The sequence below is a fragment of the Monodon monoceros genome, unplaced genomic scaffold (assembly GCF_005190385.1).
Source record: "Monodon monoceros isolate NGI ecotype Baffin Bay Population unplaced genomic scaffold, NGI_Narwhal_1 Super_Scaffold_12, whole genome shotgun sequence".
Classification (NCBI taxonomy): Eukaryota; Metazoa; Chordata; class Mammalia; order Artiodactyla; family Monodontidae; genus Monodon; species Monodon monoceros.
Window position 1 is genome coordinate 32,134,454 of NW_021703768.1, and position 27,769 is coordinate 32,162,222.

A 27,769-nucleotide genomic window follows, 5' to 3' on the forward strand; every position below is an offset into this window, starting at 1 on the left:
ATCAAAGACATAAAATAAGAATTTCCCAAGCTGACAGGCATGTGTTTTCAGACTGAAAGGGGCCTAAAGAGTGTCCAGCACAAGAGATGAAGATAGATCTACAATGAGAAGCAAATGGAACAATGCCTTCAAAACCTTGAGAAAATTTTCCAACCTAGGATCTTTTACCCAGCTAAACTAGCAATCATGAGTGAATGCAGAATAGACATCTTCAGAAATGTAGTATCTCAATGTAGTCATCAAGTAGCATTTTACATTCCCACCGGAAGGGTATGAAAGTTCCAATCCTTCTGCATCTTCTCAATATTTGGAATTGACAGTCTTTTTAATTTTCCTGGCAACTAATTTAAATTTTTTTAAATAAAATATATCTGTAAGCCACCACCGCAGTTAGCAGAGAGTATCTACAAAAAATAGCAAATAACTACTAGAATTTATGCTTCCACCAAAATGAGGAAACAAGGAATTCAGGAAAAAGAGGATCCATCATAAGACAACTATAAAAGGAATCCTCTGAATGAGGATAAACCATAGCTTCCTAACAAATGTGTTGAAAAACATAGAGGTTTGTCTTGAATGGGTTATAGGTATACCCAGGTATTAATCTCTTCAAACCAAGGGTTGGCTACTGGGAGTGGAGGCTGCTGGAGCTCCTGAGAAACCTCAGAATACTCAGCTATTTGCCATACTTTGTGCTATACAAATATTTGGCAGCATCCACATGAGCTCTTACATGAAAAGGGTCAGGAAGTAAGTCAGAAGGCCCCCAGAGAGATGTATTCAGAAAGACAAAACTGATGTTTGTTTGAACATTTCGACAGATTTACACAACATAGAAAGAATTTAGGATTGAATTAATGAAGCAGACAAATAAAAACTATAAGTACAAGACAATACAAGAAGATGTACAAAAAAAAGGAAAAGAATAGTAAACACTATTTGGTTCAGTTATAAATAGTGTTTACATTACTGTAATCCAAATAATGAATACTGGTCTACCAAAAATTATAACATAATGATATTGGAAAAAAATAAGAAGTGGAGAGAGAGAGAGAGAGAGAGAGAGAGAGAGAGCGCGTGCGTGTGCGTGCACACGCATGTGAGTGCACATACGTGCGAGTGTGTGTCCCTGGGCTGGGAAGTGAGACAGGACTAAATTCTCATTTTCCATTGTGGGAAGTTAATAAAACATTGCTCAAAAACCTGAAATAATAATAACAGCAACTTAAGCAGGCTATCTGGAAAAATGGAGACAAATAATAAAAGAATCAGCTAAAAGAATTCCTTGTTTACAAGAGAGAAAAATGAGAGGAGGAGAGAGGGCTGCATAACTCCCAGGCATCATTCACATCCTGGCTTGCGCAGTGCAAAGCTTCCACAGCTGTTTGTGAGGCTGCGGGCAGAAAATGTCAAGTTATAAATGAAACACTATAAATTAAACTTATAAATGAAACTCACATTTATAGTGTTTCATGATCTTTAAGCTATTACAAAATAATAGCATTATAACCTGTCATAAAATGACTGATTATAAGCAATTCTACCTTAAATACTAATACTAATAATATAATTATAAATAAAAATGTCATATTTTACTATGGACAGGAGTAACTTTTTAAAATTAATTTGTTCTAGCTCTATTTTTCTTGCCTCTTGCTATTTTTCCCCATAGAAAGATTTTTCTCCAAAGATCATATTCCAAAAAGTAGGGAATTACTATCTTGCCATTGCTGTCTTGTTACACACCTTGTGGCAATGAGTTACATGACCTTAGAATAATATTTCTATTCATTTATGTTTGATTTCACTTACATGTCAAAGAGTATCCCTCTTACTCCAGCATCCCTAAGTCAGTTAAAAAAACAAACAAACCATCTAGCTCCCAAAGGAAGTAATAACAACTAATAGCTGTTTAGTAGCTTTATAAATATCATATCATTTACTACAGCAAATATTAGCACCATTTTACAAATAAGAAAAAGGAGGTTTTGAGAAGTCATCCTAAGCCAGTAAGTAGTAACGCAGAATATAAAATGTTAGGCCATAAAAAAAGCTACACAATACAATTTTAAATAAGTAATAGTTTTGAGACAACAAAGGTAGAGCTATATCACAGTCAGCTGCAAATCGGACTGACACACAAGAATTGCCATTAAAACTCAAGAAAAGAGAGAGCATTTTTACATTGAGGTAATTAGAATGGGCTTTAAAATAAGGGATAGGATTTGACCTGGGTCTTGAAATGTGTATTCAATTTGTATAGGTGAAAAGGAAAGGGAGGGCATCTTAGATGAAAATAAGTATACTGATTATGTAATACAATACAGATGGTACTGGTTAAGGAAGAGCACAGACTCTGGAATCAACTGTCTGGGTTTGATTCCTGGCTCCTCCACTTAATGTCTTCCTGTGACTCTGTATCTTCATCTGTAAAATGGGGGTGATGCTAATAGAGCCTCCTCCAGGGGCCTGTTGTGAAGATGCAAACTATTAACATATAGAGAGCTTTCACAATAGTGCCGGGAAGGGGAATGCCAGAAGCATTGGAAACAAGATAACTACAATTATGGCTGCTATTGCTTCAGGATGTAATACATAGGTTGTCAAAAAGGAAAAATAATACAGTGACTATGAAATACAGAATAATCCTATTTATTATCTTTACTATTTTATCTATGTACTTAGGCAAATAAACTGTAAAATCATGGTCTTCTAATTCTTAAGTCTGTAACTAGGCATATTTCAAGTGCATTAAAGAGGAAAAGAGGAAAAGGATGAAAGAGGGAATTCCCATGTACTAGCTGTCAATACTTTTCACTGCTATATCTCACTATTCCTTAGATTAATAACAAACTAAAGATGGATCATTAGGAAACTATTCATAAACAAGATTTTAAAATTAGATAAAAAAACCATGTACTATTAAATATAAGAATGTTATTTTGGATTCAGATAAATTCAAACTTATAGATTTATTCCAACTTACAGATTTATACAAACTTATAGATTTATACTTATAGATTTCTCAACAATTACTATGGCTAAATATGTTGCAAAACGTTTATTTTTATGTCTGTGTTAGATAATTTATAGTAATATATAAATTAAATTATATGTATATTTTTAATTTCATTTATGTAAAAACATGCATATAAAAAAGGTTTGACAGGAATACACAAAGATATTGTTTACTATGTTCAAGTGGCAGAATCATGGATTAATCCTCCCTTAATTTCCTGAACTTCCTATAATGGTTACACATTATTTCATTAATTTAGTGAGTTTTTTAGGCATAGCATACAGTTTTTAATGAACCCCCAAAGGATATCTGATTTACTTCTTTAATAATCTAAAGGTTCACTGTTGCCACTTTAAAATTATAAAAAAGTACTCAGTTTCTTTAATGTCACAGGAAAAAAACTATTTTTGTTCAAACTTACTAATTTTACGATTTCCATATTCTTTTTACGTAGAACTTTAATTTCCCAGATGACATTTGAGTGATGTGGAAAAACAGAACCCTTGTCATTCCACTTTAGGTGTAATGTAGAAGTTGAGAAATCAGCAGACAAATCCAAGATCTCTGGAACATCTGGAATGAAGGCTTAAAAAAAGGAAACAAAAGATAAAACTTAGTCAAATAAGTAACTATTTTTCATATTATAATCCCATTAATCAACTAATGTTAAACTCTACTTCTTGATCAAAAGACAATTAAGGATTAAATTCTTGCACCTCCTACTGAAGAAAGAGAATAAATACATGTATTTATTTGTATAAGCAGCTCCCAGTTGTTCATCAGCCAAATCTGAGAAAATTATTTACCAGCCCGCTGTTTCAAATCCGTAATACATCTTCTAATACAAACAGCAACTGAGTTCCCACAACACGCCAGTGTCACTGGGTCTGAAATCTCCAAGCAGACAACATTGGAGAGAAGTAAAAAAGCTCCCTTTGTATAGATTATGGAGAGCTGGCCTTGGTAAACCTTTCCATCTGTTTTCTCTGCACCCTTCCCCACTCATCTCCAGTCACAGCCTGCAATGCTAGGGAAAGTTACCCACTTGAGGATGCAATGAGCTACTACTGGCATAGGCAGCAGTAAACAGCAGCAAGACCGTGGTAGTGACCAAAGCACTGAGTTGAGGAAGCCAACAAGGTTCTAAGAAGTACTTGGCAGGATCTGGGGAGTCCTTCAGAAAGGCTGGTTTGCAGTGGTGTGCAACAGGTCTGTAGGTGACTGAGAAAGAGATAAGGTGATCCAGCAGGAGACAGCTGGAGAAAGCCTGGCTATAGTAATAAGGATGTGGCTCAGGACGCCATATATGGAAAAGAAAGGACAAAATCTAACGGGCATTTCAAAGAAATGACTGGATCAAAGAAATGAAGGATTAGTAATAACAAGACATGAAAACATCTAAGATTTCTTCAAGTCACTAGCCCAGAAAGCAGGAAGAAAGGCAAAAGGAACCAGGGACAATTGTGAAGAGATGTGGGGGTCTGGCCATGGATGACTAAGTGTTGGGGAAAAAAAGACCATCAATGGAGGGGGGAGGTGCAGACAGTAAGTGAGAATGGGGACCAATCAGAGAGTGCACACAGACTCAAGAGGAACTCGCTGAGTGCAGCTCAGAAATGAACATAACACACCGACACAAAACAGCCGAAGCTTGTTTGAGAGCTAGTGACACAGTCACACCTTCAAGGAGCCAGAGACCCCAGCAAGAATCCCGAGAGGGAATGACGTAGAAGCAGAAGGAAACCAGAGGAAATCTGGGATCACTGAGATAAAAAGAAATGGGTTGCCGTCCAGGCCCAAGAAAACAGAGTTCAGAGAGGAAGGCTGAGAAAAGACCACTGGTGCTCTTTTGATGCTGGTGAGGGTACCGTCAATTCCTGAGAAAGAAGGCTGGCAGGGCAGTAGGCTCTGAAGCTGTAGTACAAAAGGTTAAGAGAAAAACCATGCTCAAGGATAGAGCCTCTCACAGGGAGAAACTGGTAAACTTAAAAAAAACAAAACAAAAAGGTAGCCGAAAGAGTAAGGTATTCTTCAACATCTTCAAGTCTTCCTACCTATAAGGAATGAGTATATTAATGAAAAATGTGGGGATCAGTGGAAAACACACAAGGTATGAGCCTGTTCTGTTCTATGAAATTCAGGCTTTCTGGTATGAAGGGCTCTTTCTTGCCTGTGCTCTCCTCAAATGACAGTAAGGTGAAGGTAAGTTGAAAGAAATCCAGAGTCACAGGCTCTCAGGCCCCGTATCTATCCTAGTGCTGCCCCACGAAGTTCAAGGACCATTAAGTAAAGTCACTTCCAGCACAACTGCGAGAGCTGACAGAGAGAGGGTGGCTGAACGTGCTGAAGAACAAAAACGGCAAAGCAGACTAATATAATATAAATTATATGTAATATAACTGAGTCCTGGAACTTAAAAGTAAGTTTTTACTAAACTTACTTAAAATGTACTGATCACAGTGCTCTACGCTGGATTTACGTAAAATGTTTAGGGTTGCACAGGAAACAGAACATGTGGATTAAAGCCTAAAATATGCAGCAGTCAACAGTTACACAGCTACATAAGGACAGTGGAGGATGCTTTACACGAGAAGTTTAAGTGGGAAACTGCTTTTAAAAAAGAAGGAGCAAATGAGGAGTAACAAGCTGATTCAGTGCCAGGAGGGACAAGTTCAAGGTGGCAAGGCAACCACACAGAGCAGAGGCTGCCAAGAACACGGATCCTTCAAATGTTCCAAGATGTCACAACGTAGTAACTTGAAATTATTAAACATGAGAGTACTTTATTAAGGCAACACTCATCTATTAAAATGCTTCCCTCCCTGAAAAGTATACATAATTAACATTTTATCTAAATAGCAGTGGGCTATTCTTCAAAACCCAAGTCGTATCTAATATTTCCAGCTAAAGACAGTAACAGCCATAATTACAAATGAAAAGATTAAACACAGTTTTTTCACGACTTCTTAGTATACTTCTTCATTGTATGCCAGGGAAGTTCCCCTAAGCTCCCACGAACTGTCATCTGCATTTTTCTCCAGCTAAAATACACTTGAGGACAATGTTAGCTTGCTTTCTAGAAACTACAAACTCTGCAGCTAGAAAAAATTTCATCAGTCTTGTTTATTTTTTAAATAAAGCTGGTTTATCTTTACCCATAACCTCCATGCCCCTTCTGCCTTAGAACATCAGAAGATGGTAGCTTTCCCAGCTCTTTTATAGGATCCACATTATTTATTCTGCCTCATACAGATGCAAATTTTTAGGTTATTTTAAGAAACTTAGAGATTAAAAATCTTACAAAGACTTATTTTTGTGCTTTCCCTTGTCAATTAGAAGCTTATTAGAGGGGACTTTCCCAGTGGCGCAGTGGTTAAGAATCCGCCTGCCAATGCAGGGGACATAGGTTCAATCCCTGGTCGGGGAAGATCCCACATGCTGCGGAGCAACTAAGCCCATGCACCACAACTACTGAGTATGCACTCTAGAGCCCGTGAGCCACAACTACTGAGACCGTGTGTCACAACTACTGAAGTCCACGTGCTCTAGAAGCCTGCGTGCCACAACTACTGAGCCCGCATGCTGCAACTACTGAAGCCTGCGCACCTAGAGCCCGTGCTCCACAACAAGAGAAGCCCGCGCACCGCAACAAAGAGTAGCCCCCGCTTGCCACAACTAGAGAAAGCCCACGTGCAGCAACAAAGGCCCAACACAGCCAAAAATAAATAAAATTTAAAAAAAGAAGCTTATTAGATATATGTATATGTGTTAAACATCTTATTTGCTTTATATGTATACTTTTGAAAGCATCTTAAGATTTGGAGAAAACTTAATTTCTCATACTTTTATTTAGTAGCAAACTGCCAAAGAACCCAAATCTTCTAATGCACAGCTCCACTATCATTTCACAGCATCTCTTGCATATGACAGGTGTTCAAAGGTTTGCTGATGGACCCACCTCCCTCTCTTATATTCATCTAATTTGCTTTTCATTTTCCTATCAGTATTTTTCTTACTTGAGTAGCAGTAGTAATATCTTAGTGTTAGGATACTGTTAATCTAATATTCAACTCACAATGAGGCCCATTATTATTAAAAATGCTGTCAACAAATTACATGCTATGCAAAAACAGTGAACTATTAATCAAGTAAGTCACCTAGAGTCTGTCCTGATTTGCCTTTCGAATTCTAACACTTATCTTCAAGTAGCTTCCCAGACAGAACCTTCGCAATCCCTACTGAAAAAGCAGACAGCACAAACTGGCTCTCTGACAGAGTCCTGGGGAAATTTTTAAAAATCTGGAATAAAATTAAGTTAGATTCCCTCATACCTTAGTACAAAATAATTCCAGATGGATGAAAGATTTAAGCACGATAACAAAACCAAAAACTCATGAAGAAAAATATCAAGAGATTCTATTATATAAAAATGAAAATCGGTGGTATAAAAAAACACCACAAAGTTTAAATTTTAAACTTGGAAAAGTATTTGTAGCAAATAGGACAGAAGTGATAACCATACTATACAGAAAGCTCTTGGGAACTAATGAGGAAAAAGATGAATTTCAACATGAGAGAAAATTTACAAAGGATATAAATAGTTCAGAAAAGAATAAAAATGATAATTTAAAAGAGTAATCACAGAAATATAAAAACAACAGCGCTATAATTTGGGGGCCATCAGATTGAAATCGCAAAACTAAGAGAGAGAGACAATACCCAGTCCTGGCAAGGATGCAGACAAGCAGGCAGGCTCTAATATGATGTCTGTGGGAATGCAAAAAGATTCAAAATGTGGGGGGAACAACTGGTAGCGGACATCAAGAGTCATAAAAAGCGGATGTCTTTAATGTAGCATTCCCAATTCTAGTAATTTAGCCTAAGAAAATCATCACACAAATCCAGCAACATATATGTGCAAAAAATGTTCATTAAAGCATTGGTAATAATGCTGAAAGACTAGAAATAAAAATCTCAATGTTAATAATCAATGACAATCCCAAACTCCCTAGCTATCCCTCCCCCACACACTTCCCGCCCCCCGCCCCGCCCCGGTTTGAAATTGACATGTACACACTGCTGTATCTTAAATGGATAACCAACAGTAGGATGACCTACTGCATAGCACAGGGAACTCTGCTCAATATTATGTAACAACCTAAATGGGAAAAGAATTTTTAAAAGAACAGATACATGTATATGTATAACTGAAAAAAAAAAGACATCAATCTAGTTCAATTTTAACAAGGCCTCTATTTAAAAGGATGTGGTAATTGGTTATAATAAAATAGTATAAGTAAAAAAAATTTTTAATAAAATATATAATTTGCTAAAAATAAAATAAAATACAATTTGCTAAAAAAAAAATCAATGACAAAGTAATTATGGTACCTCCATTCAATGGAATACTAGGCAGCTATAATGTAGATTTATTTACATAATAACTTGAAAATCTATATCTTCTGATAAGCCTATAATAAAGTAATATAAAGTTTACTGTTTATACACACACACACACACACACACACACACACACACATAGAGAACACATGTAAGTATTAACAATATTTCTTCCTGGGTATTGGGATCATGGCTGATCTGCACAAAACCATCTCACATGTATCTCACATACAACTACAGAAAGAAAATAACAAACATGGCTCTTCTCTATCTTGAAAACAGCCCTAAGTAGCACTTTACCCAGACAATACTTCAGCCAGAAAATGAGACCGGTTCTAAGTCCCTGGACAGCATGCTTTGCTATTATCCTTTCAAAATCTGTGCTATGTCAGACACAGACCACTCCAAACATGCACCTTGCCTGTAAAATTGGAGAGATCACCAAGTTGCTTATATTTTCTTTCCCTTGCTTCAAAATAAGTCATCCTTATAAGACTCACTGTAATATCATTATGATGCCATCCCATAATAGTTGTCAGAAGGCAACAAACCTGCCTACCCCACCATTAAGAGAGTCAAGACCACTGGAGTTTTTAAGGTCTCATTGCATGGCAAAATTTCCATCTCCAAGAGCCTGGATTTATTTCATGCTTCCACCCGGCTTGTAACATACGTCCTAGGCATTCGGTCAACACATCTATAAAAAATGCCTGCTATGTGCAAGGCACTGGACTAGACACTAGGTGTAGAAGACAAAGTCTCTGCCCTCAGGGAACCCATTTTCTTGTAGAGGAAATACACAGGAAGCACCTAATTATATAATAAATTATTTATGCAATTGTGAGAAATACCACAAAAGAGAAATACAGACTGCCTAAAGGAACCTTAAGAAAGGAATGGGGTCTCCTCTGGGAGGGGATGATCAAAGACTATTTCCTAAGGATGGCTGAGGAATTCTGAAAGGCATGCAGGAATCGACAAAGTAGAGGGGTAGGAGAAGAGAATCCAACCGGGGGAAGGACCTTAACTTGTGTGACGTCTATTTGACTGACCAGAGGAAGAGTTTGCTTCCATCTTGATCTTGACTATGCTCCACAATTGGAAGTATGGTCGCAGGGTAAATGAGAATATTAGTTTAACAAAATATATAAAAGAATGGTAAATTCCTGTCAATTATAAAGCAGCACAATACTAACAAAGGCACCATTCTGAGTTATTTTCAAATCAATTTTCTTTTCAAATACTTACAAACGTTTTTTTCATTTAGTGTGAATTTACTTATAAAACTTCCAAAATCATGTAAAGGGTTTATTGTTATTTCATGATCACCAGGTAAAAGAGCTGGGATTTTAACATTTTTCTCCAATCGATAACAAGAATGGGACCTGCAATATAAGAAATCAAATTTTAATTAGCAGATAAAATGGAGCGCAATTTTCATAAAAACTTGATTAACACAAAATTCAGTGGAAAATACTTTGTTCTTTTGTATACAAAAATATGACAGGTTACATCGCATTTTAAGACTGCAAAAAAGCGAGGTAAATGGAAAGTCCATCAATGTGGTGGTAGGAAAAATAACCAGACTGTATCAGAAAGTCAAGAGAGTAAGCAGAGACGATTCTATCAAGAAACTCAGGGCTTTAGCATGGCCTTCAAACCCCGCCCAACCCTGCCTTTGCACACACCCTGCCCCCCACACCCCCCTTCTGGACCGACCACTACAGGGTCCCCATCACTGAGGCTTCAACCAGCTTGTCTGCTCCTCTGTTTTGCCTCACGGTTCACTCGTACAAAACGTTCTCATGTTCTCATCAGCTCCGCTTTCAAAGTGCTTCTAGTTCCCACCCATTACCTCTCAGACAAAAGTGAATTTTTCTTCTGTGGTTCCACGGCCCTCTGTATCTTTATAGGGCATGTTTACACGCTTTGTTATTCACATACATTTCTAATTTCCCATAAAATTTTAATTCAAGCAAAAGGACTTTGGGTGTCTCCTGCATCACCGCCCTGCCCCGCACAGGCCTCTTCACATTCCTAAGTGAATTTAGGACTGAGGACTTGAAAGGGTCGGCTAACCTCACGTGTGTGGGTTTCTTTACGTGCCAGCAACACAAAACCACCCGAATTCTCTAAATCATGCTTTTTCATACATCGATACCATTGTACCCAATATTCTCTCAGATTGGAATGGCTTTCTGTCCTGTTTCTGCTGAGAAAACTGAGTATTCCTACTCCACCACCACGCTTCTGACAGCCTCTCTGGACCTCACACTCCTTAGTCAACGCTCCCTCAGACCATCACAGACAATTAGCATCAGCGCTTAATCCACAGCCTCATTATGCTCTGCTTCTCGTGAACTCCTGGAGCCAGGATAACTTCTTCTCTGTGGATTCTGCAGTGGTCAGTAGTGCTATTTACCAGATTTTTCGGATTCTCCCCTTCTGGATTCACAGGAGGATTGCACTTCCCTGCTCCTCTGAAACAAGGCACGGCCATGTGATATTAGTTGTAGAGAAAGTGAGTGAAAGTCACAGTTTCTAAAAGCCAGGAAGGCTCTAAAAGCCAGGCAGGCTCTGCTCCCCTCCCATCCTGGTGCACTGGGAGATGAGGGCCCCCTGGCCTGTGGCCCTGAGGGAGGGAAAAGGGGCAGAGATGCCAGCTGACCTCAAGATAGACACAAAACACAAGCAGGAGTAATCCTTTATTTTCACTGCAGAAAGTAAGGACACAAGATTCGAGGGTTGTTTCTGCAATAAAACCAAGCTCGTCCTGGCTGATAAATTACCATCACACTTAGACTAATGTTCAACAAATGTACACCAACTGGGAAAAAATCTGAGTGTATTTAAATCCACATTTATGTCAATTTACATTAGGACCACTTATCAGCACACTGGTGCTTGGAGCTCTGCACTGAACTCCTCTGGAATTGCTAAACAACTCAGAGCCCTGCCGGGATTAGGAAGGAGCAAGGAGAGTGCTCTGACTTCCAGACAGCCCGAAGGCTTCCACTCCAAGCTCCGGGACTTGCAGCCACTCCAAGATTACCTAAGACGGTAAGGCAGTGTGACGGAACCTACCACTTGCCTCCTAATGTCCACTTCCCCCCTTTCCTTAGTAACACTGCCCCAGGTTTATCCGAGTACATTGCCATCAGCTATGAGAACACATCACCTAGCCTCTTATGCAAATAAGTTTAGCCACTGCACTAAGTTCTGCCAATGAGATGTAAGCAGAGGTGTTGTACAGGACTTCTTAGAAGTCTTCCTAAAGCAAACCATTTCCTTCCCGCTTTCTGGAAGGCAGACATGACAGCCACTCCTGAAGCATCATCTTGAACCAAGAGATCACACCCTCAAGATGGCTGAGTAGCATGAAAAAGAGGAACCTGGGCCTCTCATGGCCATGTGCACCCACGTTGGCCTTGAACCGCCTACTCCAGACCTTTCACATGACAGTAAGTGCCTGTCTATTACTGACATTTTCTGTTAGGCAGAGTCAAACTTGAACTTCATTGATACAGGTAGGCACTGGTTTAGGATAGACCAGTAAAACTTCCCCACAGACGATCAGAATCCACAGCCCATGAGAAGTGTTTCCCATGCTCAACATTCACACAATAAAAGAATCAAAGTTGTGGCCAGGAGAAGGGTTTGTTTCTATCCTGACTGAAGTAAGATTCAGATTTTTAGAAAATAGGGAGCTAAGATTGAAAATTTCTTTTAAAAATTTCCAGAATAAAATCTTTATATTCTAAATTTAAAGACAAAGAACCTTCAGATTATAACTATAAATTAACCAAAGTATTTCCATTACCCGTTTTCAAAGCAAACTTCATAAGCAGCACCATGGCCTGCTCCAGAGGGTGCTCTCCAAGAGCAGTCCCACACTTGTAAATTGTTAGTTATACACTTCAAATCACGAGGAGTCCCTGGAGAAGGAGAAACAAAACACACACATACGCACACGCACACGCACACGCACATGCACACAAAATGCTTATTAATTTAACTGCACTGTAAAAGTCAACAAGTGAAACCGTCCCCAGCCGTAAGTACAAGCATATGTGTCTGCAGAAGGCCCATGTTCTTTATGCAGAGATGAACCTGCAGTCACAGGAGGTGACTGGTTTTATATTTCTTTTTGTAGCTTTGGTTTAAAAAAGCTAGTGAGTAAACTGATGAAAGTGGGTCAACCACTAGACCACTTACGGGTTAGGCCTCTCTCAAAAATTCCACTTCCAGACAACTAAGATAAATAGAGGGAGTGGCTATATGGATTCAATGAAGGGACCAAGAGAGCGCCTGGGAGAATTTTAGTCTCCAGTGACCCCATTTGCAAAAAAGTAAAATTAAAAAAAAAAAAACAAAACTCTAAGACTTTAAGTAAAAACTATGTGCCTCCTATGCCACAAACACAGCTCCTAAGTACTCCTAACTACTAGTGCTTCACAGCTTGTTACCAGACTGCCACCTACACAGAAATCCCATAGCCAATCTTTAGATTTTTATGAAGCACATCACATAAACAGTAATAAACTCACATGAGTCTCTGAAAAATATATATTTTGTGTAGGCCTAAACAACTGAAAAGTAACAAATAATTCAGAAGATTACAGTCCTAATAGTATTTACTCACATCTATAAAATAACATTAGATCATGGAATACATAAGCACTATACAATGAAAAACTGTCATTCTAAAAAGACAGTGAAAAGAAAGAAAGGAGAGAGAGGACTTGAGGGAGGGAAAGAGAGAGAACAAAAGGAAGGAAGGAAAAGAGGGAGGGAGGGGAAAAGCAATTAAGAGTGTGAAAAAGGTATTCTATCTCAAATTCTCTATATAAATGTCTATTAAAAAGGTTTTTTCTTTAATTTTTACATGTGATTGGTATCATATTCACTACAGCAATGAATTATAAAGCTCTTTATGTAAGACAGAAAACAAAAACATTAGAAACACATTAGAAATCATTAGTAATCATAATAAAGTTATTTAGTAGTAATTTGGGGGGAAAAGAGAAGACCTCTTTAATTATGGAAATAATATAAAAACTAAACTCAGAGGCAGAAGGATGAAAATGCTCTTTATAGAGTAAGCTAGATAACACCTACAAACATTCTTAACGTTTTTAAGTAAAATGAAAACAAATCATATATTTCTTAAAGCAGATATCTGGATTTAATTTATGTGACATTCTGAAAGGCAAAATTACAGACAGAAAATAGACGAGTGCTGGCTGGAGGTGGGGATGGCGGGCTGTCAGCAGAGGAGCAGGGGCATTTTCTGGAATGACGGACTGGTCTGTATCTTGGCTGTGCAGGTGGATACATGTCTGTATGCATCTGTCAAAACTCACAGAACTTTATCCTAAAAGGGTGAATTTTACTGTATATAAGTTATACCTTAATTTTTTAATGGGGAAAGAATATTTAGATCTATCTTTATGGGCCTTTTTAAAAGAAACTAGAAGTACATGAAAAAAAAATGACATAGAAATGGATTTTAACCACAACCTGAAGCGTTCAATAAAGTCTCAAGATCGCTTCTTAAGTAAAACAGTAATGACATTGCAATCAGTTCATTTTCTCTGACTCTGATGCACTTACTTCTTTTCTGGCTGTTTACTTGATTCATTAGATATAGAAGAAGAACTGTTAATAAGAGCCACTGGAAATTTGAAGTCATCCTCATTCTTTTACTGTCCCCCATCCGGGATGGTCGTTTCAAACATAAGGAAATGTCCATCATCTGTGCAATGTAGTCAGTTCTGCATGAGGAGAAGAATTTCAAATGGTGTTCAAACTGGTCCAAGGACACTCCTTATCCTGTGCACATCAACACTGAAAATGGATACTGACAAATACCAAAACATGCTGCACATTAAAGCCATGGAGACACCAGACTCAGCTACCCTGGCTTTAGGAGATGTGACAATCGGACACAGCTGTTGCTCCAGGATCCATTATAGGGTCAGGATAGGCTTCAAATTCAAGATTATAACTGAGCACATATTTATCAACACTCCAGTACTGCTAGAGTATAGAAAAGCAGTGCATAAAACTGAGGTTTTGACAATTTTAAGTGATATGGCATTTTTAATTTTAATTAGTATATATTAACTTTTATAGTCACTTCTTCATGACAAGTAATGTTGGTTTTCTTTTCCATGTACACTGTGATATTAAGTTTCTATTTTACATAAATTTAAATAGTTTAAAGAAAAAATTAGGGTCATTAATCACATATGGGGGATTGCAGATGTGACAAAAATATTGACAATGACATACAAATGACTAAAGTGTAACAAACACTTCAACAACTGTAACGGGGAAGGGACTATCAGTAGACGAGAGATTTCAACACATTTCTGTTGAAAACTGAGAGCACGCAGACGAGCGGTGACTGCATCTGGCGGGTGGTAGGGAGGGGCTTCAGCGGAGGGAGGCATTGTTCAGCCCAACATACCCATCAGCCTAGCGAGTGCCAGGCTCTGCTCCAGGCACCAAAGGTGCAACACCGAGCTAGACGAAGTCCCTGCCCTCAAGGAGCTTAGACGCTAGTTCTAGAGACACATACATAAACAGGTAAGGTCCTGATACGAACTTTAAAAACTCGAGTAAGTCAATGTGCATGACAGTGTGTGAGTGAAGGTCTAGCATCTGAGCTGGGATCTGACTGATGAGAAGACTGACATGGTAAGATCAGGGAAAGAGTAGCAAGAGCAAATACAAGGACCTAAGACAAGGACAGCTTACCAGGTTCAAAGGTCAGGGAGAGGGGCTGACAGGAGGTGGGCTGGCCAGGCCACAGAGGGCCTTTGGTCATCAAAAGGATAAGGGCTTTAACAGGTCGAGATGAGCAGCAGCCACTGGAGTGTTTTAATCAGGGGAGATCCATGAACCGATCTGTACTTTGGGAAGATTTCTCTAGCTGCTACATAGAGAACGGACTCTAGGGGAGAAGAGAGGCAGAAGAACCAGAGTCCAAATGAAATAATCAGTGGTGAGAACCCTCTGCTAAGGTTTTCAAGAGTGGAGGTGGTGATAGGTGGTCAGATTCAGGATCTGTACAAGAGATGGAGGGTATTATCAATCCACTATAGGCAGGACAGAGTGGTGGTTAAAAACACAGGCTCTGAATCCCAGCTTTTGCACCTACTGTGTAACCTTAACCACTCTGTGCCTCGGTTTCCCCATCTGTAAAGCAGGGATGATAACTGTATTTTTCTCATAAGTTTGTTGTCAAGATTAAATGAGTAAATATATGCAAAGCACTTGGAATAGTGCCAACAACATATATGTGCTATAAGTGTACTTTGTGTATTATATGAGGTACAGGGAGAAGAGAGAAGGCAAACATGACTACTAGATTTGGCGGAAAAACAATACTGGATGGATATGGTGCCACTTAAATCTTCTGTGCGTGCGTGAAGGAGGATGCAGTGATTCATGGGGCTGAAGCTCAAGGATTCCAAGATTTGTTTATAGAAGTCAACTCTGACATGCTCCTACACCCCACTCCCAACAGAAATGTTCTCCTACAGAACACAGAAGAATTGTTGAGGACACAGAGCAGCTAACAAAGACATGGGTGTCAAAGAGGAAAGCCTTCCACACCTGAACCTGAGGGATTCCTCCGAGTAATGATGTTCACATCCACTGTTGTTGAATGAAGCTTGCCAGACAACAAGTCCTCCGAATGTGCTGAAAACTCCTTGTCAGACCTAATATTGCCTCATTTTTATATTGGGATAGACAACTAAGGATCATAAAACATATAAGAAAGCCTAAATCATTGAAGAGAAATTCAGGATAAACAGGATCACCAAAAGGAAAATAAAGATTACTCCCAGAGGAAATAGGGATAATGTGAGAAATAGGAAAAGTAAAAAACAAAAAAAAAACAAAAAGAAAATCACCTCTAAATAGTACTCTCTGAGCGGGCATGGCACAGTCATAAAAACAAGAAGATGATGCAATGAAAAAGGAATAATCAGAAATAAAAATAACTCTTACACATTACATACATTGACTGATAGTAAAAGATTTCTAATGACAGATGAAACATTGAGTAATCTTTCAGAATACACAAAAGACAGAAATAGAAAATGTGAGAAGAGATATGAGAAACAGGAACTTGAAAAAGGAAAGGTGATCGAACATCTAAATAACTGGAACCCAACAAGAGGATTCAAGAAACATGTTTCTTAGTGAAAGCAAACAGCAAGATGGCTGCCTGGCTACTGCTGAGCACTGTCACAAACCCGGGAAGCGAATCCCAATAGCACAAATGATCATGACCAAACATACACGAGGCACAAGCATACATTTCAAAAGTGTTCACAATTATTTTCTGGATGAATAACTTCCTACTCAATCACAGTTTCGCAGAGCTTACTTATTAAAATGAAAATGTATTCATGGAATGTCTAAAATGCCAATTGCTAAAGTTATAGAATTACGTGGCGTGTACAGGAATAACTTAATAAAGGAGACCAAACCATGACCAAAATAATCACAAACCATATTCACTGACTGTCTAAACATTATCCTGAAATGAGACCATCCCTCACGACAAGTTTACAGCTGTCTAGGAGAGAGGAGTGTGTCCCACGAAGTGGCAGGTGGGGGATGGAGGCGGCTGAGGATGAGCTTGGGACTGGGTACTGTGGGCCAAGGCTCTCATCCTGGCTCCGTTACTAATTAGCGGTGTGACTGAGTGCAGATCACTTAATCCACCCCCCCGCCAACCTCCCCGGCTTCAGCCTCAACCGGAGTGGCACGGAGGCAAGCTCTGCCCAGAGTACCTAGGAGAGACCTCCCCAAGTTAAGTTGGGATATTCCGTTCCTGTTGGCAGGCACAAGCACAAGGTCAGCAGTGCCAGCAGCACTGTGCCAACAGTGCCAGCCCCACCCATGAGGGACATGACTGAGCAGGTCTGCGAGGGTCAGGGTGGGGTGCTTGGGAATAGAACAATCAATGGCACTGTCGCCAAGGCCAGCTTACCTGAAAACAGGCAAGATGATAAAGAGGACTTTCTTGTTATAACATTTACACAGAAAACTTTGAGCAAGTCATTAGGCCATATTATATTATGCTTGTAATAGATCTGACTCCTCTATCAAATGTACTTATTTGAGGCCGGAACAATACATGAACAGAGCCCTCCAGTGCACCTCCAGGAAAACAGGGACCCATAAAACTTGTCCCTGCTCCCTCCTGATAGATGCATTGTCAGAACTTACTTTTTTCCCACCAGTGGCTTATTCTTTAGAGGAAAGCACATTTTTATCAAATTTCAGGAGCTAATTTTCAAAATTAGAGTAGCTGTCTTTTGACATCAGAAGAATGCAAATGTAAATTTCTAAAGGGGTGAGACGGGGAAGAAACTACTCAGGCAGGTGCCAACCAGAGCTCTGTGTCCTTGGTGGGGACAGCCACCTGCTCTAAAGGTGGCAGCAATGGGCCTTGCTTTGCCAGATTTTCCTTTTTCAAGACTAGGTAGAAATCTGGGATTTTACATGAAATACTCAAATTTGTAAACATAAGCAACTAACTCATATTTTTATACATTCTAAAGGCCAAACAAAATACACCTTCAGGCTGCATCCTGCCCAAGGGCTACCAGGTTCGTATCCTGCTCAATGTAATTATTTTAAAGGATTCAAAAATGTCAAAAAATGCTTCAGTTTAGGAAAACTGATCATGCAGAATCAATGTATAAAATTGAACACAAAGAAAAAAATCTGTCTTCTGCTTGTTAGTTCTTGTGTCTTTGCGTGTATTCTGCCCTCTGTCTTAGGCGTCTGAGCAGCCGGGGCTCGGCCACCAACCACATAAGCGTGGTCCCTCCCTTGAACGTGGGCACACAGGTGCTCTGTTTGCTTTCTCATTGGCTTTGACAGTTCTGCCTCTAGGCTACGTGAGGTTCTGGACTTTTCTGCTGAGGATACAGTAGTTAGAAAAAAGAGTGGAGAAAAGTGAAGCTGAAGGCAGAGGAGCACCAGAAGCTGCAGTCCTGATGTGTTCTGTTTAGTTGTTACGCTCGTTTTCTCTTTTCCGGGGGGTGGAGGGGAGACAGGTGGGCAGAGGGGGAGCAGGAACATGACAGAGAGTGAGTGAGCGCGTTCTGCTGGTGAGAATCTACTCCGGCCTGGAAGGGGGCTTGAGAAACACCTGCTCAGGCACAGATCGGTGAGCAAAGACGACCCAAAGCGTCTTTATTCCGAGCCTCTATTCTTGTAGCCACAGTGAGATAACTCCCTTGTCATTAACACACGAAGGAATGAAACACTGGAAGGAGAAAAGCTGCTTAATCACAGCACAGCAAAATAAATGTGCAAGTAGTTCGGTGAGCCTGCAGGAGAGGAGGTGCCTGGGTGGCCACCCCGACAGCCAGGTGGGAAGGCAGATAGTGTCCTACTGCCAAGTCCCATCCTCCTTAGTGTCCCTTTTTTTTTTTTCTCACTGTTTCCTGTTAGGGAACATAAAAATCATTTAAAAACTCTGACCAGCAACCACTCTCCTAATTCCACTCCCCACTCCTATCCGCCTACTCACAAGAGCTTAAGTTCCTCAAGCACTGCCCTCTGAGGAATGCTCTCCAGGAACAGAAACTTTGCAGGTAGGTAGACTCTACTGTATTATTAAAGTGAAGTGTGGGGATTTAAGTAAAATGAGAGATGTACCTATGGAAAACCCCAACCTGGCCGGACTGGAAAGCTCAGTTTGGGAAGGCAGATGGAGACCAGACTGTGTAGGGAGACGTAAAGGTTTGAAGGAAGAGGGAAGCTTGAAGGAAGTGGTGTTTAAAGGAGACCGATTAAGAGAAAACTGCAATAACAAGAACATACACAGAATCCATATTCAACTGAAAAAATCTAGTCCTCAAAGATGCCACCAAGTACCCAGCACAATGAATTTAAAAAGACTCCTTCCACAGTACAGCACCCATAATAACTGCGTAAAAGAAGCTCTGAAAAGCTTCCAGGGAGGGGGAGGGGGAGGGGGAGGGGGAGGGGGAGGTCCCATCCAGGACCCAGGAATGAGCGCAACATGGGAGCAGCTCCCTGAGCCAGGACTCTGCGACTGCCCTGTAAGCCCCACGAACCCTCTACCGTCACACGGGGAAGGTGACGGCGCTATCTCCAGAGCGGGCCACGGGTGTACAGGAGACACTGGGTGTGTGGTCAGTAAACACTCTGGGGGAGGAGAGGGGAGGCAGGGAGGAGAGGAAAACACAGACTTAGCACTGAAAGCTAAAGAGAACGTCTTCCAAAAGCCGAGTGAAAATTACTTTCACGCTTGACTTCTATACTCAAACTATTAATTAAGTGAGAGAATAAAATACATTTTATAAAGACATGCCAGATCTCAAAAGATATTTCTTCCTTGCAGCCATTCTCTGGAGACTACTAGAGGACATGATTCACCAAAAAAATGAGGCAGAAAACCAAAAATGAGAAAAATGATCCATGAAACTCTTTTAACCCAGGAAAGCAGCCCTGTGCCTCCCCTCCAATCTCATTCCAGGTTACACTAAAATTGATTCCATTCTCCAAGCTGCCGGACCCCTTCATGACTCTTTACATTTGCACATGTTTTCCCTTCTGCCTGGAGTTCCCTCTGTACTCCTTTCTGCCACCCTCTCCTCAATTCACCTGGGAGACTGCTGGTGGGAGTCAGGAAGAGCTCATTATCACCTTTGTGATACCTTCCTCTTCCCCAAAGGTCTGATGCTCCTTCTTCTGCTTCCAGGACACTTTAATTACATCTCTATTACAGAGGTTGCACAAACTGTGACCTGTGGGCCAGATTCGATCCACCTCTGCTTTTGTAAATAAAGTTTTACTAGAACAGAGCCACACCCATTTGTTTACATACTGCCCAAGGCTGCTTTCACATCCTCATGTTGGGACTGAACAGATTCCCCAGAGACTGCAAGGTCAGCAAACCTAAAATACTGACGACCTGGCCCCTACTAGAAAGTTTGCTGATCGCTTCCCAATTCTGTAATTCCTCCAACAGACTATAAGCTCCTTGAGAGGAAATGCTGTCTCCCTGTTCACTGTAAGGCACTTCCCCCTTCCCCCCACCCCATCAGTGTCCAAGCACAGCTCCTGGTCCTCAGCACTCGAAGCTCAAGCTGGCTGACAGGTGAGTGAACACCAAGATGTAAATGAGTATGTATATGTCTGCACACTATGCTCTGATTGCCAGGCTTCACCACTAACCCAAGTACTGCCAACACTGGGAAGCTAAGTTCGGGCTGTAGTTCCCAAACCATGCACTAAAGTGCCCCAAGGCACAGAAGCAAATGAACTGGCGTACCACAGCATATTTTAAAATTTCAGAGGAAACACAGTGACATCTATCCAACACTATGCGAACCTATAGCTAAAGGTAGTTTGGTTTCAACACTAGGTCATGCCACATTCCTCTCAATGACGTCATATCTTTGTGAAGTGGGAGGGAAGGCTTGTTGGATGCTGTGATAAAACACAAGTACCAACCAAAAATCAATGTAGAGGTGGAAACAAGAGTGGCAGTGCCCAATCTGTTTCTAAGGTTTGAGAAGCTGTGCGGTACCCAAACAGGTACATATACGTGGCTTTTTAAGAATAAAATAAAGATATTATTTCCTTTACGTTGATATGCATTATTCTCTGACACTGCTACTAAAGTGTCAGGTCATAAATACTCATTAATTTGACTGGACCTACTACTTCATAAAAAGAACTGTTAGGTTACTTCTTTTGACCTGGGGGTACTATAAGAACATTAATGAGAGAGGGCAGACAGCAGAAACAAGAAGAACTACAAGCCTGCAGCCTGTGGAACTAAAACCACATTCACAGAAAGATAGAGGAGATGAGAAGGCAGAGGGCTATGTACCAGATGAAGGAACAAGATGAAACCCCAGAAAAACAACTAAATGAAGTGAAGATAGGCAACCTTCCAGAAAAAGAATTCAGAATAATGATAGTGAAAATGATCCCGGACCGCAGAAAAAAATGCAGGAAAAGATTGAGAAGATGCAAGAAATGTTTAACAAAGACCTAGAAAAATTAAAGAACAAGCAAAGAGAGATGTACAATACAATAAATGAAATGAAAATTACACTAAAAGGAAACAACAGCAGAATAACTGAGGCAGAAGAATGGATAAGTGACCTGGAAGACAGACTGCTGGAATTCACTGATGCGGAACAGAATAAAGAAAAAAGAATGAAAAGAAATGAAGACAGTCTAAGAGACCTCTGGGACAACATTAAACACAACAACATTCGCATTATAGGGGTCCCAGAAGAAGAAAGCGAGAAAGGACCAGAGAAAATATTTGAAGAGATTATAGTCGAAAACTTCCCTAACATGGGAAAGCAAATAGCCACCCAAGTCCAGGAAGGCCAGAGAGTCCCATACAAGATAAACCCAAGGAGAAACACTCCGAGACACACAGTAATCAAATTGGCAAAAATTAAAGACAAAGAAAAATTACTGAAAACAGGAAGGGAAAAATGACAAATAACAAACAAGGGAACTCCCATAAGGTTAGCACCTGATTTCTCAGCAGAAACTCTACAAGCCAGAAGGGAGTGGCATGATGTACTTACAGTGATGAAAGGGAAGAACCTAAAACCAAGATTACTCTACCCGACAAGGATCTAATTCAGAATCGATGGAGAAATCAAAAATGTTACAGACAAACAAAAGCTAAGAGAATGCAGCACCACGAAACCAGCGCTACAGCAAATGCTAAAGGAACTTCTCTAAGTGGGAAAAACAAGAGAAGAAAAGGACCTACAAAAACAAACCCAAAACAATTAACAAAAGGGTAATAGGAACATATATATCGATAATTACCTTAAACATGAATGGATTAAATGCTCCAACCAAAAGACACAGGCTTGCTGAATGGATACAAAAACAAAACCCATATATATGCTGTCTACAAGACACCCACTTCAGACCTAGGGAAACATACAGAGTGAAAGTGAGAGGGTGGAAAAAGGTATTCCATGAAAATGGAAATCAAAAGAAAGCTGGAGAAGTAATACTCATATGAGACAAAATAGACTTTAAAATAAAAAATGTTACAAGAGACAAGGAAGGACACTACATAATGATCAAGGGATCAATCCAAGAAGAAGATATAACAATTATAAATATATATGCTCCCAACATAGGAGCACCTCAATACATAAAGCAACTGATAAGAGCTATAAAAGCGGAAATTGACAGTAACACAATAATACTGGGGGAATTTAACACCTCATTTACACCAATGAACAGATGATCCAAAATGAAAATAAATAAGGAAACAGAAGCTTTAACTGACACAATAGACCACATAGATTTAATTGATATTTATAGGACACTCCATCTAGAAACAGCAGATTACAGTTTCTTCTCAAGTGCACACGAAACATTCTCCAGGAGAGATCATATCATGTGTCACATATCAAGCCTCAGTACATTTAACAAAACTGAAATCATATCAAGCATCTTTTCTGACCACAACACTATGACATTAGAAATCAATTACAGGGAAAAAGACATAAAAAACAGAAACACATGGAGGCTAAACAATACATTACTAAATAACCAAGAGATCACTGAAGAAATCAAAGAGGAAATCAAAAAATACCTAGAGACAAACGACAATGAGAACACGATGATCCAAAACCTACGGGATGCAGCAAAAGCAGTTCTAAGAGGGAAGTTTATAGCAATATAATCCTACCTCAAGAAACAACAAACATCTCAGGTAAACAATCTAACCTTACACCTAAAGGAACGACAGAAAGAAGAACAAACAAAACTCAAAGTTAGCAGAAGGAAAGAGCTCATGAAGACCAGAGCAGAAATAAATGAAATAGAAACAAAGAAAACAGTAGCAAAGATCAATAAAACTAAAAGCTGGTTCTTTGAGAAGATAAACAAAATTGATAAACCATTAGCCAGATTCATCAAGAAAAAGAGGGAGAGGATTCAAATCAATAAAATTAGAAATGAAAAAGGAGAAGTTACAACAGACATCACAGAAATACAAAGCATCCTAAGAGACTACTACAGGCAACTCTATGCCAATAAAATGGACAACCTGGAAGAAATGGACAAATTCTTAGAAAGGTATAACCTTCCAAGACTGAAGCAGGAAGAAATAGAAAATATGAACAGATCAATCACAAGTAGTGAAATTGAAACTGTGATTAAAAATCTTCCAACAAACATAAGTCCAGGAACAGATGGCTTCACAGGTGAATTCTACCAAACATTTAGAGAAGAGCTAACACCCATCCTTCTCAAACTCTTCCAAAAAATTGCAGAGGAAGGAACACTCCCAAACTCATTCTATGAGGCCACCATCACCCTGATAGCAAAACCAGAGAAAGATACTACAAAAAAAGAAAATTACACACCAATATCACTGATGAATATAGATGCAAAAATCCTCAACAAAATACAAGCAAACAGAATCCAACAACACATTAAAAGGATCACATACCATGTCAAGTGGGATTTCTCCCAGGGATGCAAGGATTCTTCAGTATACGCAAATCAATCAATGTGATACACCATATTAACAAACTGAAGAATAAAAACCATACGATCATCTCAATAGATGCAGAAAAAGCTTTTGACAAAATTCAACACCCATTTATGAAAAATACTCTCCAGAAAGTGGGCACAGAGGGAACCTACCTCAATATAGTGAAGGCCATATACGATAAACCCACTGAGGATATCATTCTCAATGGTGAAACACTGAATGCATTTCTTCTAGGATCAGGAACAAGACAAGGATGTCCACTCTCACCACTATTATTCAACATAGTTTTGGAAGTCCTAGCCACGGCAATCAGAGAAATAAAAGGAATACATATTGGAAAAGAAGAAGTAAAACTATCACTGTTTGCAGATGACATGATACTATACATCGAAAACCCTAAAGATGTCACCAGAACACTACTAGGGCTAATCAATGAATTTGGTAAACTTGCAGGATACAAAATTAATGCACAGAAATCTCTTGCATTCGTATACATTAATGATGAAAAATCTGAAAGAGATATTAAGGAAACACTCCCATTTACCACTGCAACAGAAAGAATAAAATACCTAGGAAAAAACCTACCTAGGGAGACAAAAGACCTGTATGCAGAAAACTATAAGACACTGATGAAAGAAATTAAAGATGATACCAACAGATGGAGAGATATACCATGTTCTTGGATTGGAAGAATCAATATTGTGAAAATTACTATATTACCCAAAGCAATCTACAGATTCAGTGCAATCCCTATCAAATTACCCATGACATTTTTTACAGAACTAAAACAAAATATCTTAAAATTTGTATGGAGACACAAAAGACACCGAATAGCTAAAGCAATCTGGAGGGAAAAAAACAGAGCTGGAGGAATCAGACTCCCTGATTTCAGACTATACTACAAAGCTACAGTAGTCAAGACAATATGGTACTGGCAGAAAAACAGAAACATAGATCAATGGAACAGGATAGAAAGCCCAGAGATAAACCCACGCACCTATGGTCAACTAATCTATGACAAAGGAGGCAAGGATATACAATGGAGAAAAGACAGTCTCTTCAATAGGTGGTGCTGGGAAAACTGGAGAGCTACATGTAAAAGAATGAAATTAGAACATTCCCTAACACCATACATAAAAATATACTCAAACTGGATTACAGACCTAAATGTAAGACCGGACATTATAAAACTCTTAGAGGAAAACATAGGAAGAACACTCTTTGACATAAATCACAGCGAGATCTTTTTTGATCCACCTCCTAGAGTAATGGAAATAAAAACAAAAGTAAACAAACGGGACCTAATGACACTTCAAAGCTTTTCCACAGCAAAGGAAAGCATAAACAAGATGAAAAGACAACCCTCAGAATGGGAGAAAATATTTGCAAATGAATCAATGGACAAAGGATTAATCTCCAAAATGTATAAACAGCTCATGAAGCTCAATAGTAGAAAAACAAACAACCCAATCCAAAAATGGTCAGAAGACCTAAATAGACATTTCTCCAAAGAAGACATACAGATGGCCAAGAAGCACATGGAAAGCTGCTCAACATCACTAATTAGTAGAGAAATGCAAATCAAAACTACATGAGATATCACTTCACACCAGGAAGAATGGGCATCATCAGAAAGTCTACAAACAACAAATGCTGGAGAGGGAGTGAAGAAGAGGGAACCCTCTTGCACTTGGTGGGAATGTAAATTGATACAGATACTATGGAGAACAGTATGGAGGTTCCTTAAAAAACTAAAAATAGAATTACCATAAGATCCTGCAATCCCACTCCTGGACATATACCCAGAGAAAACCATAATTCAAAAAGACACATGGACCCAATGTTCATTGCAGCACTATTTACAATACCCAGGACACGGAAGCAACCTAAATGCCCATCGAAGGATGAATGGATAAAGATGTGCTACATATATACAATGGAATATTACTCAGCCATAAAAAGGAACGAAATTGGGTCATTTGTAGAGACGTGGCTGGATCTAGAGACTGTCATACTGAGTGAAGTAAGTCAGAAAGAGGAAAATAAATATCGTATATTAACGCATATATGTGGAACCTAGAAAAGTGGCACAGATGAACCGGTTTGCAGGGCAGAAATTGAGACACAGATGTAGAGAACAAACATATGGACACCGGGGGGAGAAATGTCGGGGGTGGGGGTTTGGGGGTGTGATGAATTGGGAGATTGGGATTGACATGTATACACGAATATGTATAAAATGGGTAACTAATGAGAACCTGCTGGATAAAATAAAATAATAAACAAATTTTAAAAATGTATATTTTGTCATTCCTGAAGGACCTCATTTGAGTGGATTTGTGCAGATTAAGCAAGCAATTGTCCAGTAGATGGTTAAACAGTAACTGGGAAGATACCTGGAAATACGTATTTAGAAGTCATCAGTTATAAGTGATGGTTAAAGCCACAAGAGTAGAGGATGCTGTTCAGTGAAGGAATGTGGGGTGAAGGAGCAGTGGGTTAAAGGAGTTCCACCAAGGATGTTGAGAAGGAATGGGGTCCTAATGGCATCTCAAGTCAGTGGAGGAAGGATTGTGTTATTTAATAAAAAGTGTTGGGACAATTGGTAGCATTTGGTGGGAAGAGGGGAAAGCTGGGCCCCTGACTCATATTGTTCACCAGAATTAATTTTATATGGATTAAACCTTAAAATGTTAAAAGGCTTAATTGTACTTGAAGACAATATAGGTGACAATTTATAAAATATTCACATGAGAAAGAGGTTTATGGTCAGAAGCCATAAAGGACAAAATTGAGAAATATGACTTAATGAAAGTCAAACAGAAACCTCGCTAGAAAGTAAGAGAACTGGGAGATATATTTGCAATGTATATAACACAGTTAATATGCACATTGTGATATTTCTTTCTAATTGAGCAGTAAGGAACAGATTAATGCCTAATTAAAAAGGTAGACAAAAGATAGAATAAGCAGTGTACAAAAAAAGCATTGTAACTCACCAATAAACATGAAAATGCACTTTGATTACATAAGCAAGGAAATGAGATTTATGGCTAGCAGTTGGAAGAGATTAAAATTAAAAAAAAAAAAGATAACCCTTGATAGTAGAGAGTGTGGGGAAGTGTGGACTGGGGAATGGAGCTGTTCCTCATTCTTTTTGAAGGTGAGCTTTTATCATGTTTTTTTTCATGTTAAAAATCTCTTGACATGTTTCTGAACAAGAAGGAATGTTCTTCAGGTCGTTTCTTTACTACAATTTCACCTTTGTGATAGAAGGAAGAAACAAGTTCATTTGTCTGATAGACGCTTGTTGACATTTCTTGAAGGCTGTTGAAGTCACTCCTATTTTAGCAGAGCTGAGGTGAGACATGAGTGGATAGATGTCCCTCTTTGGTGGGGTGGGGCTTCCAGGGGCCTCTGAAAGATGGGAAGCGTTGGCAAGTGGAGAATGCTGGTGGGTGGAAAGAGCCATTCCCTGGAGCTGTGGTTTGAGGAGAGGCCTGAGGCCTGTGGGAGTGAGGAAGTTTGGGGAGTCACCGGTCTTCAGCTGTACTGTGGAGTGCATGGAGGTAGCCCGCTGGTGTCCACTGGAAGGGCCTGGTCTACCAGGCAGAGCAGGGACTTGATGCTGGAGCAGCAGGGGCCTTCGAAGGGTTTTAAGCACCTGAGTGATGTGCTCCAATTTGTTATGACATGCTGAAGTTGATAACAAAAAGGTTCTTGAATGAACAGGGAAGTCCTCGCCGGAATGATGACCAAAACTGACAGAGAGGAATGTCAGGATCCCGAGA

The 27,769-nt window shown here is 39.5% G+C and overlaps 1 protein-coding gene across 3 annotated transcripts in view; it reads right to left on the minus strand.

Moving 5' to 3' along the window:
• Positions 1–27,769, minus strand: part of LIFR (LIF receptor subunit alpha) — a 91,940-nt gene that overhangs the window by 44,434 nt on the left and 19,737 nt on the right. For all 3 annotated transcript variants that reach the window (XM_029216100.1, XM_029216101.1, XM_029216102.1), the window contains exons 2-5: positions 14,033–14,193; positions 12,240–12,354; positions 9,668–9,804; positions 3,441–3,604 (exon numbers count right to left, since the gene is read on the minus strand). In XM_029216100.1, the coding sequence (XP_029071933.1) occupies positions 3,441–3,604; positions 9,668–9,804; positions 12,240–12,354; positions 14,033–14,174 (558 nt within the window). In that variant the 5' untranslated portion in view covers positions 14,175–14,193. The remainder of the gene's footprint in view (positions 1–3,440; positions 3,605–9,667; positions 9,805–12,239; positions 12,355–14,032; positions 14,194–27,769) is intronic.